The sequence below is a fragment of the Carcharhinus amblyrhynchos genome, chromosome 5 (assembly GCF_965287045.1).
Source record: "Carcharhinus amblyrhynchos chromosome 5, sCarAmb.v2.hapA, whole genome shotgun sequence".
Classification (NCBI taxonomy): Eukaryota; Metazoa; Chordata; class Chondrichthyes; order Carcharhiniformes; family Carcharhinidae; genus Carcharhinus; species Carcharhinus amblyrhynchos.
Window position 1 is genome coordinate 21064538 of NC_137328.1, and position 13896 is coordinate 21078433.

Genomic DNA, 13896 nt, shown 5'->3' on the forward strand with positions numbered 1-13896 from the left:
TTAAAAGTAGCCTTCACTGCTTAAAGCGTGAGATGCATTATGGCTGGAATAGGTGCTGTTAGAGATCTAGGAAGTAAATCTCAGTTGGAAGCATAACATGCAGGGGGCTGGGAGACTCTGCAGGCAAACTCACAGAAGGTAGTTGCAGCAGAAAATTGGAGAGCTCAATGCCAGGAGAAAGAGTGAGGACATAGATGCAGTGCCACATAAGTTCAATGGTCAGAACTGGATCAACTGAACATCATGGTTTCCTCAGAAACAATTTTCTGTCTCACATCCCACTTCCTCCTCATTCTACAATATCTTCTGATTTATAAGCTGCAAATGGTACAAGCATGGACATCTACTTTCCCCTCACCACAACCCAACCTTTGCCTCTTTCTTCTTTCAGATATCCAAAAACTGAAACCTGGCTAAGTAGTGGAAGAACATCAAACAGAGAGGGAGGACAATGTCAACCATTATTTCATTTTGCATTTGCAGCTACTAGTTCAAATATTAACATGATGTATACTCTAGATGCATGTAGTAAGATACTGGGCTACTGCCAAGGCAGAGACAACAACAGTGAAAATGCCAACGCACTGAAGTTGAGGTAATGATGCATTCTCCATCAGGGAACTCAGATGTGGACCTCCCTAAGGCAGAATGTACAAAACACTTGAGAAGTCTGTCAGCAAGGCAGCATTCAATATGAAGGAGTATGGAGGAATCCAACACTGATAAAGGATTTTGTGCAGAGTTTAGAGCCTTCCTTCCCAACTCCAGTAACAAATTTGTGAAGGCAACCATGACACAGTGTCTGATAGCTGATGTCTTACCTTTCATTGCAACAGAAACAACTGAAACCAGAAATCTAAATTCTTCTCAGATTGAATTAATGCTTGTTCAAAGTACGGCCGTCATGGCTACCAATTCCAGCACTTAGCAGTTTAGCAATTTTTTTCTCCAGCAGATGGCTGAGGTACCACACTGGGGGAATGGCACTGACTCTGTGAAGTATGAATCTGCTGTCTTTCTCATGTTGTCAGCATTCATGTTCCAATCCTTTCATAGAATCCCTACAGTACGGAAGGAATCCATTTGGCAATCACATCCAAGCCCTTTCCTGTAACCTCACATAATTAAGGGCAATTTTGCACACCCATCCACCTAAACTGCACATCTTTGGATTGTGGAAGGAAAGTGGAGCACCCAGAGGAAATGTATGCCGACACGGGGAGAACATGCAAAATCCACACAATCACCCAAGGTTAGAATTGAACCCAGGTCTCTGGCGCTGTGAGGCAGCAGCACTAACCACTGTGTCAGTGAGCTATCTGTTGACCTATCAACCAGTTAGTCCAAGTTGCCATCACCTATGCCAAATGGTTCAATCTGATGCCGAGTTTTCTTGGTCCAGAACTGTTCAACATCCTCATTCAAGCCTACCTTCTTACAGTACTCTGCATTGGAAGTTAGCATCCTTCCACACATGGGTAGAATGGAATAGACAGTGCACCATCAGACAGGACAGGTAAAGGTACAGAGAAGAGAGGCAACAATGGAAGACACAATGGTGGTTGGTTTATGTTTGTACGCAATATGCCACGATCACTATTCCAGGGTCATCCTGGAATGGGAGGTAACAGTGGACTTCTTTTCACTACAGCAAGCTATCTTATTAAACTCCTCTTCTTGTATCCTCCACCCTAACCTCCAACAAGTGGAGTTATTCAAGGATCCTCTGTCACTAGAATTAAGACTATCTTACCTGCTGCCTCCACCACTTCTCCGCCTTTGTCCTTGTCCACCAGCTCAAACTCTCCCTAAGGCTCCCACCTGCTCTAACCCTGAACTTGTACCTTCTCTAATTTGCCTTCTATTCTATCTTCCCTCATGTGCTCTCTGAACTCATCTTATCCATGAAACATATTTCCTTGACACTATTCCCACTAAACGACTGAGCGCCTAACTTTCTTTCCTGGTTCAAATGTTAAACTGAGGTCATTAACATGTGCTGATCCTTATTCTTCAGCTGCTCTTATTAATTCTCTCTTTACAAACCAACTTTTGGCCCTTCCTTCACCACAAGCTCTGATTCATGTCCAACCTCCCATTCCTCTCCAGATGCAAAAAATCTTTCAGTAGAACTGGGTAGTCTCATTATGCATGCAGCCGATTCATAAATTTTCTTTTAGTAGAGGATTCTGTTATGACTGCTGGACTTGTTGACTTTGCTTGATTAACACCCTTAAGTAATTAGAAATTGGTCTATGAGCTTTTTTTGTCAGTGCCTTAATGTTTATTCGCAGAAAATTAAAAGGTGCGATGTTCTTGAAGCCTTTGTTATTGATACTTTGATTGACATTTTTAAGGGATTGTAGGAAATAACAGTTTTTTCAAAAGAAGAATTATAAATGAGCATTTCCACACATGATTTTTATTATATAGTTCACTGATACTGTATATAGTGAGTACTGGGTGAACGGGCAAGGAACGGCCATGAGTTGGCATGGTGGGCATGAGCACTCATGGGGAAGTTGATGGGAGTGTTGATAGGCAGTGGGTGGAGAGGTGGTAAGGGCTACAGGTACAACTGGAACAACTCCCAGAGAACCGAGGTGAGTCTTCTAATTAGCCCATCTCAGCACTCGGTTACTTTGTGGAGGCCTGTGCTCTGATTTCAGGGTTGGCAGAACCAATTTATCCTGCAGATTACTCCCACTCCTAAAGTGAAGATTGCAACATTCGGGGCCTTTGTAACAAGGCAAGCCAGAGAATCAGGAAATTTCCTGACTTGAGCTACCCATTTCAATAGTGAAAATCAACTCATGTCCATAGTCCATCTGTGTTGGTGTCTTGCTCCAAACAAACTAAATAGTAATTTTCTGTCAATTAATTTTTGGCCTGCTCCTGCTCTTGCTTTCTATGTTTCTACATTTTTTGACTAGTTTTAGAATGCATGTAATTCCCTTATCTTCTTGACTAAATAGTGATTTAATCACTCAGCAGCACCATATCAAGGAGCTGGGGGTACCTAATCAACAGTGAGTTTAGCAATCCCAAATTACATGGCATAATATGATGTGCAATGTTGCAGCATGATACAAAATCTTTTCCACTGTTCTTATGTTTTTTATATTATTAAAATTTTAACATTCCTCTTATAACATGTAGCACATGCTTATTTATAAAAACTGAACACACCTGATGAAGATAATTTTCACTTTTGACGGTGCACTTTTGATGATTGATGAAGCATTCTGATGACTACGTCCATATAGTAACTGGCCATTTATCTGCAAAGAAAATAAAAGTGGAACATTAGGATTAGAAGTACCTAATCTTGACAAGAGATTACATAGCAAACTGCTTAAAGATGCACATCTTGTGCTGAAGTTGTTCAAGTACCAAAATCGATTATGCCATTATGCTAAGATAAGAGTTTTCATGTCTATCTTTGTTCTTTATAAGAGTTTTTAAAAATTAAATATTAAGGGCAAAAGGGGCAGTATGGTGCCTCTCAGTGCCAGGGATCCAGATTTGATTCCAGCCTTGGGTGCATTTGTGGAGGTTGCATGCTCTCTCCATGTCTGCATGGGTCTCCTCCGGGTGCTCTAGTTTCCTCCCACAGTTAGGTGGATTAACCATGGTAAAATTGTCCCTTAACATCCCAAGATGAATAGGTTAGGTGGACTAACGATGTTAAATGTGTAGGATTAAAGGTAGAGGGCCTGGGTAAGATACTCTGTCAGAAAGTCAGTGCAGACTTGATGGGCCGAATAGCCTCTTTCTGCTCTGTAGGGATTTTAATGTAAGTATCAGGTTTTTAAACTGCTGTTCTTTGGTGCAAAAATAGTTGGCATGTAAAAGAAGGTTCAGAGAAAAATATTTTTGATAATTTGATTTTTAATAGATGAGACATCTCATTCTGTTAGTGTACAACTGAACAGCGTCATAAAGTGGCAGGATGTGGCTGTGCATTCACATCCTCTGCACACACTAGTTCCATAATCACAGCTCAGCTGACAAGGGAAGCTGCCAACTTGAGATAAAAGGGGTATTATACTGAAAGAAACGCATCATCACTATTCCACAAGTAAAGCAGCAGCGGGCAGAGAACATAATACCTGCTTTGCTTTTTCAATCATAGAAACTCCACTGAGAACTAGAGTTTGAATTAGAGACAATGCAAGAAATATTGTTGATTAGTATTGATTTGTTAACTTCCTCAGCTCCTAATTGTGAACTCCAGATCAGTGAAATAATCAGACTCCGAGAGACGAGAAGGAATTTTTCAAATGGGATAAATCACGACATTTTTAAGGATAATACTTAGGAAAAAATAGCTTGGCAACTACAATGATGTGGACACACAGGCATTTCTGGTAGAAAACCTTTTAATGTTACAGTGCCTTTTAATGCAAGATGGCATTTTGTCACAGATTATAAAATTACTGAATTTGTTTAGCCATATTAAAGAAAGATAAAATACACCAAAACAAAGTAAAATAAAAATACTGAATTCGGTTTTCTTGGACTTGGATCAATCAAATGAAAATGCATGAGTGGATCTATTTGAACATAATTAATCAACCAATATCAATAGCTAGTGCATTTCCTTGTAGCACCACTGTTGCTTACAGCATTCAGTGAAAGGTACTTGCCTCTAGTAACTCATCTGCAATCTGTATCCTGCCATCTTTGCCAGCTGCTCCATTTGCATCAATGCCAACTACAAAAACACTCATTCTGGATCGATCCTTGTTGCCAGCCAGGCTGAGGCCCAGCCCACTCTTCCCCTTCTCCAGTTCAATCATATGCAGTTCCCCCATCAAGCTTCCATACCGTTGTTTGATCTTTTCTTCAAGAATTGTACAGATTGAAGAAAAATTCAGTAAAATATTGACCAAAAATAACTTTAGTTAATTCTTTATACCACTCCCAGCTTTTCAACAACATTACAGGTATTAGTGTGTTTCAGAAAAACAACAGTTCATTTGTTAAGAAACTAATTATGCATCTTTCATGTCCATAGAAACCATATATTTAATAACAACTTAAAATGTATACCATAAGCATACATATCTATCAATACTTAACCATAAGCAAATGAATAATTTTATTTGCTGCAAAATTCCTTACCATAACAAATATAATTACTCTCTTGAAAAGCAAATTAAATGCCACGTTATTTTACTTTCACATGGACCTGTGACTGTTTTGAATTTCAAGGTTATTTCATACAACGAACAAAAAATAATTCAAGCCTTCCTAAATAAACAATTAATAAAGAAGGTTCATGTTAAATGCAATGACCAGTGCTTCAATTATGCATCTCTACTGCAGCTACAATTTTGAAAGCAAGTTTAGATAAAATTTCAGCCAAATAATACTTCATTTTTGTCTGAGAGATACCTCTGTGCAATTATAACTATATGAATGCATAAAACTATATTTTCTATTGAAAACATTTCAGGACAGAAACTTGTCCAGATAACTGCCTGCTATTCAATTCCATTGTAGTTAATGCAATCAAAAATCTGGCATTGAGCAGAATGGGTGGCTGATGCAATAATGCCTACTTTATGTCAAGAAGAATTTTTAGTTCAAATGGGGTGCCGTTGTTGTCTACCGTACTGGCCTCTATCTTAAAGAAGCTGAGCACCAACTCTCAGATACTTCCTCCTACCTTCCCCTGGATCATGACCACACCACTGAACATCAAATTATTATCTCCAACACCGTCACCGACCTCATTTCCTCCAGATGCCTTCTCCCCACAGCTTCCAACCTCATGGTCTCCCAACCCGGATAGCCCGTTTCTACCTACTTACAAAAATACACAAAAAGAACTGTCCTGGTAGGCCCATTGTGTCAGCATGCTCCTGCCCCACTGAACTTATTTCCTTATTTTGACTCCATCCTCACTCCTCTGGTCCATTCCTTCCTCAGCTACATCCGGGATTCCTCTTCTGCGTCATATTGGCAGGTTCCAGTTTGCAGGACCTAACTGCCTCCTAATCATCATAGATGTGCAATCTCTCTACATCTCCATCCCACACCAGGATGGTCTGAGAACTCTTTGCTTCTTTTTAGAAGAGGCTTGAACAATTCCCATCCACCACCACTCTCCTCCAACCGGCTGAACTCGTTCTCTCTCTCAACAACTTCTTTAACTCATCTCACTTTCTCCAAATCAAAGGTTAGAAATGGGTACCCAGATGGCTCCTAGCTACCTTTGTCTTTTTATGGGGTATGTGGAGCATTCCTTGTTCCAGGCCCACCCAGGTCTCCTCCCACAACTCCTTTACCAATACATTGATGACTATTTTGGTGCTGCTTCATGCTTACGTCCAGACCTCGAAAAATTCATCAACTTCACTTCCAATTTCCACCCCTTCATCGCCTTCTCCTGGTCCATCTCAGACACTTCTCTTCCCTTCTTTGACCTTTCTATCTCCATTTCGGGCAATAGACTATCTACCAATTTCCATTACAAGCCCACTGTCTCTCACAACTATCTGGGCTGCCGCTCTTCACACCCTACGTCCTGTAAGGATTCTATCCCTTTCTCTCAGCTCCTTTGCCTCTGTCGTATTTGTTCCAATGATGCCACTTTCCAAAGTGAGGCTTCTAATATGTGCTCTTTTTTCCTCAACTGTGGACTCCCATTTTCAGTGTTGACAGGGCCCTCAACAACGTGCAGTCTATCTCCTGTACCATGACTCTCAACCCCTTCCCTCCCTTCCAGAACAAGGAAAGAGTCCCCCTTGCTCTCACATTTCACACCACCAGCCTCCACATGCAAAACATAATCCTCCATCATTTCCACCAACTCCAGCGTGATGTCACCACCAAACACATCTTCCCTTCACTCTTTCTATCAGCATTCCACAAAGACCGTTCCCTCTGGGATAACCTAGTCCACTCCTCCACCATACCCAAGACCTCCCCATCAGTCACCTTCCCATGCAATCGCAGAAGGTGTAACACCTGCCGTTTTACCTCTTTTATGCTTACCATCCAAGGTCCAAAACACTCAGTCCAGGTTAAGCAGCATTTCGCATGCATCTCTTTGAATTTGGGGTATTGCATTCGCTGCTCCCAACGTGATCTGCTCTATATCGGATAGACTAGGCGTAGACTGGGTGATCGCTTTGGTCTGTGCGCAATCAGGACCCTGACTATCTGGTTGCTTGCCATTTTAACACACAATCCTGCTCCCATGCCCACATGTCTGTTCTTGGCCTGCTGCAATATTCCAGTGAAGCTAAACGCAAACTGGAGGAACAGCATCTCATCTTCCGGCTAGGCACTTTACAGCCTTCTGGTCTCAAGAGTGAGTTCAACAACTTCAGGTGATTAGCTCCAGTCCACCTTGACCTCTTTGTTTTCATTTTAATTTTTTAATCTTTTATTTGTCTTTCTTCATTTTTCTTCCCCTCCCCAATCCCTCTTTCTTTACCTTTTCTCCCCCTTTGCTTCCCTTTTCTGTCGTTTTCTAATTTTACCTCTCTCCTACCCATTCCCCCCTCCCTCCCCCCACATCTTCATCTGTCACAGCTTCTCTGCAGTTTGACCATTCACAGTCTTTACTTTCTCTATGGACTGCCATTAGCAGACTTTTCCCCTGCTTTGTATGGCTATGACTCATCTTTCATTCCCTCACCCCGTGGTATAAATGTCTCCCACTTTCTATGCCTTTTAGCTTTGACAGAAGTTCATCTGGACTCGAAACATCAGCTCTTTGTTCTCCTTACAGATGCTGCCAGACATGCTGAAATTTTCCAGCATTTTCTCTTTTGATCTATAGTACAAATTTCCTGCTTCACTACTAATGCCATTGTTAGTTATTATTTACTTATTCTGCCTCTTGCTAAAAATACTTACAGCGCAGTATGCTTGTTTTCCACCCTTGTCAGTTTGTTGCAATGTTTCCACTAGTTCTATTTAATTAATATCTTCTTGTGATATAATTGCTCCTAATTCTAAGCATTTATTTCCCTCTCTAAACATTGCAAGACAAATATCATAACCCTTTTTAATGCTACTCCTTTTCCCTTGATTTTGTTATCAAAGCTAACATTGTCTTCCTTTATCTCAGTTTTCCATCCATTAATAACTAGCTGATGAGATGCAATTTTTCTCTTGATTCCTCTGCATTTTATCCTTTTTGCCATACTCTTGTAAATTTGTTCATGAATCTCACCTACTTCTACCTCCTCTACTTGGACTTCTGTTATGTTTTTATTTTTTCTGTTGGTTACGAATTCTAGTTAAGTAAGTTTTCACATATTCATATCCATAACTGGGTCTGGACAGAGCATTCAAAATCTACTTGACAATAAAGGTGAGTTAATCTGATTTCTCCTAATGCCTTCATAGTGCTAGGTAGTAAGCAGAAGTTATTTTAACTTATCTGTCCTTAACTAAGGGACATTAAGGCTTTCCGAGCTGAGGTCATTAAAACAGCAAAGGCCAAGGATCAAACCCGGTACCTTTCTGATGCGTATGTTACAGTTACTCAGCTAAACAAATTGAGTTGTAAGGGCTGCTAGTAAATATTTGTATTCATTTTTGTATAAAGTGGAGTTGGAGCTTTTCCAGCGCTTGCTTCAGTTGCTGAATTTATCAAGGAAGGAGAGAATAAGAACACAAGCAAGGTTATCACTTCTCTACTATCCAGTCAGCTTACACTCACCAGCTGTTCAAACATGAAGAAACTCTCTGGCCTAAAGAACTGCCTATAGATTTGGAGCCATAAAACAGAAATAATTGGGAGGAATAGTAGAAAAAAATGCAAAAGTAAAGGATGTTTTTGTCTTTCAGTAATAACAAGGGAGACATTGATGTATAAATGTTGTTGAACACATAAATTGGACAATGTTTATTTAAAGACATATTACGCTCACTATATCTAGATGTCCTATGGATGGATTGTTTGTTAAAGTTAAAAAAAAGTAATGTATTTTCAAGCCTGCAATGAAAATTTGTGCTACTTAGAAATAGAATAAATCAATTTTGTTTGGTACGCTGCAGCTGTTATAAATAGATCTAAGAATTGAGCTTATATAGGTTAGACAACCCAGCATCCTTCACAGAAGCTCTGCTTCAAACCTCTTGCAATTTTGTATGTTGCGAACTATAAAAATCTGTTCTATTCAATCAAGTATTACAGAATAGTCCTAAGAATTGGTAAATAGCAGTATATACGTACAATTCTACAGTTATTAACTTAACTACTCATGGACAGGGGAAAACATTTACAATGAAAAGTGCTCCTTTCAAACTCTAACAATATTTAAATATTAGGTAGAGAAAAACTTTCTTTTAATTCTCAATGGAGACTCAGATGAACAGAATTGGAGGCTATACAGCTGACTTGCCCTTACTGACAAAAAGAATCATAATGAATCAGTGAGGAAACAGTGTTAGTCACTTTGAAACTCAGTAATGATTATCTACACAGCAGCATTCACCAAAAATGGCAGATTTCTCATCAGTATTCAGAATGTTGTCTGACACTCATTAATTCAGTTCTCTATTTCTCACTGACACAGTGGTACATTGTCAATTTTTAGAATCTGGAGTATTAGGCTTCCACAATATTGCACCCAAGTTAAAAATGAGGATTCTTTTCCAAGAGGACAAAAATTAAAAAGACATTGACCACGTATTCTTTTGAATGAGATGGTTGGAGTATTTACATGAGAAGAATTCCCACAGTCTCTTATATTGTTATATATTTGAGTATTGTTGCAGTTTGAAAAATCCATTGAAATAGGAAGTTAAGATACAAAGTGCCAATATTACAATGTTTCAATTTTTTCAGAAATTACATACTCCAGCTGTAACCAAATTCATCCTCTTCCTCCAATCCATCTTCGGATTTAATGCCCATAGTCCCCAGTGATGCCACAACATTGCTCGTTTCTTCTTTCTCAACAGATTCAGGTGCTAACAATTGAGGGTCTGCAAGTGCTGACATAATTTCAGTCTCGATATCTGGCTGGCTGGAGGTCTATATATTAAACACATAGAACACAGTGAGGCACAAAGCAGACAAGTTATGTTGTATTTTTACATTCAGGTACAAACGTTTATTAAACATTAACTTTTCAATTAAATATCTAAACAAAAAAAAGCATTGCACAATACACAAATAAGGAACATTAGCTTGAGCATATACAGGCAATAGAAAAAAAAACACAACATCAAATGGAAAACTGATTTTCACCGATGGATGGAGTTTGAGAAGTGTAATGTATTGGACAGCAATATGATTTACATGAGATGCATTTGTAAAAATTTGATTTCTGCTATACTTAGTGTATCCCTGATGTGGCCCTACTGCAGTGAATGATGCAGTGGTGATGGTTTGCATTTTTGGGCCCTTTCTGCTAGTGGGATCTTCTGGTTCCCCAACAGCGTGGCCAGCAAGCCAATCAACTGGCCATTGAGTTTGATGGGGCCGAAAGATCCCGCTAATGGCCACTGGTGAGCCACATCTGCTGCTGGAAAATCCGCTGCCTGAGGCGGGGAGGAGGGCAGAAAATCCTGGACAATAGTTTTAGGGTCATAAGAACATAAGAAATAGGAGCAGGAGTAGGCCATCTGGCCCCTCGAGCCTGCCCCGCCACCAAACAGTGATCTAAGGATATGTAGATCGTCCCCAGTGGACAGAGTTGGGCATGTTCAAGCATTAAGGGAGAGTCCAACAACATCAAGGAAATGAGATGTGAAAGACATTACCTCATGCCACATTTGTACTTTTGCTGATAGGACTCCTACATGAAAAGCAAGTCTTAATGTCTTGCACAAAAGCCTGTCAGTGATTGGATAGAGGCAGGCAGCATGCTTGCATGCAAGTCCCTCCTCTTGCTTTCAAGGATACATCTTCAAAAGTTGCTTTTGAACAGTGAAAAAATGCTGACTCACTACCATTGCAACCTCTGCAAACCTCCAGGCCTACAATGACAGTTGGCTGTCCTGCCCCATTTAGTGTAGTAGGCATTGACAGGGATGCCACCATACCATAGAAATGGTGCAGACCATCAAATCTGGATGCACTGAAATCTAGACAACCATAGCATATTCTGGTGTGTTGTACCTGGGCAGATGATGCCCCAACCTTATGTTTGTATAACCTGGAGCAACGTACACAGTGACAGATAAGTTCTGTAATTATACTGTCTGGTTTTGCACCATTGTGATTAGAAACCATAAAATCTATCTTCATGACAGGGAGGGTTCAGTAAAAACATTTTCTGCCACAATCACCTTTCAGATGATACAAAGATGGGTGGGAGGGTGAGCTGTCAGGAGGATGCAGAGATGCTTGAGTGTGATTTGGACAGGCGGAATGTGTGGGCGTGTGCATGACAAATGCAGTATAATGTGGATAAATATGAGGTCATCCACAGCAACAATAGGAAGACAGATTATTACTTGAATGGGTGTAAATTCAGAGAGGTGGATACTGAATGATACCTTGGAGCCTGCATGCATCAGTCGCTGAAAATAAGCGCACAGATGCACCAGGCAGTAAAGAAGGCAAATAGTACGTTGGCCTTCATAGCAAGAGAATTTGAGTATAGGACTTTGGTGAGGCCACACCTGGAGTACTGTGCGCAGTTTTGGTGTCCTCATCTGAGGAAGGGGTCCCTGCTATAGAGGAAATACAGCAAAGGTTTACCAGACTTATTCCTGGGATGGCAGATCTGTCATTTGAAGAGAGACTAAATTAGTTAGGATTATATTCACTAGAGTTTAGAAGGGTGAGAGGGGTTCTTACAGAAACGTTTAAAATTCTAACAGGGTTAGACAGGGTAGATTCAGAAAGAATATTCCCAATAGTGGAGAAGTCCAGAACTAGGGAGTCATAAGTTGAGAATGTGGGTAAACATTTTAGAACTGAGGTGAGGAGAAATTTCTTCACTCAGAGGTGTTTACTTATGTGTGGAATTCACTATCACAGAATGTAGTTGAGGCCGAAACATTGTTTGATTGCAAGAAGAAATTAGATATAGCTCTTGGTGCTAAAGGGATCAAGGAATATGGGGAGAAAGGGGGAATCAGAATATTGAATTTGATGGTCAGCTATGATCAAAATAAATGGCAGAGATGCTCGAAGTGCCAAATGGCCTACTCTTGCTTCTAGTTTCTATGGTCTCCCATAATACTGAAGAACCCTACTTACGAAAGCAATCTACTGAGGGCCTTTCACCAATAGATATCTGACACCAAGTATAAAGAAATATAGCAGAGGAAGCTGGAAAGGTTTTCCTGATTTTTTAAAACTTTGTGGGCCTGCAATTAGCATCCACTCAGACCTCTTCATTTAACACAGCTGAAACTTTGAGTTCAATTTGTAAAGAATTTTAGCTTGAAAAGAATAATGTTAACTTTGAGAGACCAATAGAAAGTATAGAACGATTGGGTAATGTAAACAAGTCCTTTAGAGGTAACTTTTTCTTTCCACAACCCACATCCCCAAATAGCATTACTTACTGAAATGGTGTGATTGAAATTATTATTTTATTGAAAGGTAAAGTTGTCAGTTGTTAAGATTCAGCAAGCACATCAATGAGCTAAAGAAGATGTTATAAAACAAAATTGTATCAAAAGTCAGTACATAAGTTTTATGGTGAACAAGATCAGACTACTTCAAACTGACCATTGCAGTATTAACAGGAAAGATCCCAGTGCAGCAACACCACTCCATCACAGCATTATGTGTCAGCAGCTATATGATGATCCAATGCAATGAGATAGATGGGCAAATGATAATTATTGGTGATGTGGAAAGACAGAGAAAAACTAAAGTAGCATTTATCAATACTGTAATGTTTACTTCGATTGTTTAGAGTATCCAGATATTTAAGTTAATGTGTGTTACTAGAATGATAGTTTCTCAATTGGCAAAAATGAACCTCACGGGTTTGTTTTTTGTAGCAATGGAACCTAATGAAATATTAAGAGATTATAGAAGGACTTGCACAAAATTCACCAGCGGTCTGAACTATGGCAGACGAAATTCACATGTAGCGGCTAAGGTACAGACGCTGGAAAAAAGATTGTGGATATATTTAATGGTCAACCCAAGTAGGGGAAGTGATTGAAAGAATCTCAGAACTATAGCAGAATTCAAATGACAAATGGATGGCACTGTAGCACAGCTGCTTCACAGCTCCAAGGGACCTGGGTTCGATTCCCAGCTTGGGTCACTGTCTGTGTGGAGTTTGCACATTTTCCTTGTGTCTGCATGGGTTTCCTACGGGTGCTCCGGTTTCCTCCCACAATCCAAAGATGTGTGGGTTAGGTTGATTGGCCAAGCTAAAATTGTCCCTTAGCGTCCTGAGATGCATAGGTTAGAGGGATTAGCGGGTAAATATGTAGGGATATGGGGGTAGGGCCTGGGTGGGATCGTGGTCTGTGCAGACTTGATAGACCAGATGGCCTCTTTCTGCACCGAAGGGTTTCTGTGATTCTATCCCGTCACTGGGGAACAATAATCAAAATAAAACACAATCAATGGGAAGTTACAGAATCAAAGTAAGAAAGAAGGCATCATGCCAAAGCTGTCAGGCATCTGGTTAGGCTGCAAAGTGAATGAATGTCTATTCTGGTCACTTAAGTTCTTGATGAATATCCAAGTAGGAAACTACAGAGGTTGATCACTAAAGTCAGAGGACTGGGTTTGAGAAAAGGTTAGTAAACTTCAAAATAAAAACAGAATATGGTGGTTTGATTTGTATTAGAAAACTCTGATGCCTTTAAGCCTGAAAAAGGGATTTTAGAAATATGCAAGGAAGTAACTGGGTAGGTAAGGCTGCTGTTGACAATGATTCTGCAATTTCCAATTAATACCTGCTCTAGACACATCTTTTACTTCTTTACTTATCCATTTGC

General features: G+C 40.0%; 1 protein-coding gene across 12 annotated transcripts in view; it reads right to left on the bottom strand.

Moving 5' to 3' along the window:
- Positions 1-13896, bottom strand: part of mpdz (multiple PDZ domain crumbs cell polarity complex component) — a 266727-nt gene that overhangs the window by 57587 nt on the left and 195244 nt on the right. For all 12 annotated transcript variants that reach the window (XM_080188518.1, XM_080188525.1, XM_080188521.1 and 9 more), the window contains 3 exons: positions 9829-10006; positions 4650-4846; positions 3190-3281 (listed from right to left, as the gene is read on the bottom strand). In XM_080188518.1, coding sequence (XP_080044644.1) covers positions 3190-3281; positions 4650-4846; positions 9829-10006 — 467 coding nt within the window. The remainder of the gene's footprint in view (positions 1-3189; positions 3282-4649; positions 4847-9828; positions 10007-13896) is intronic.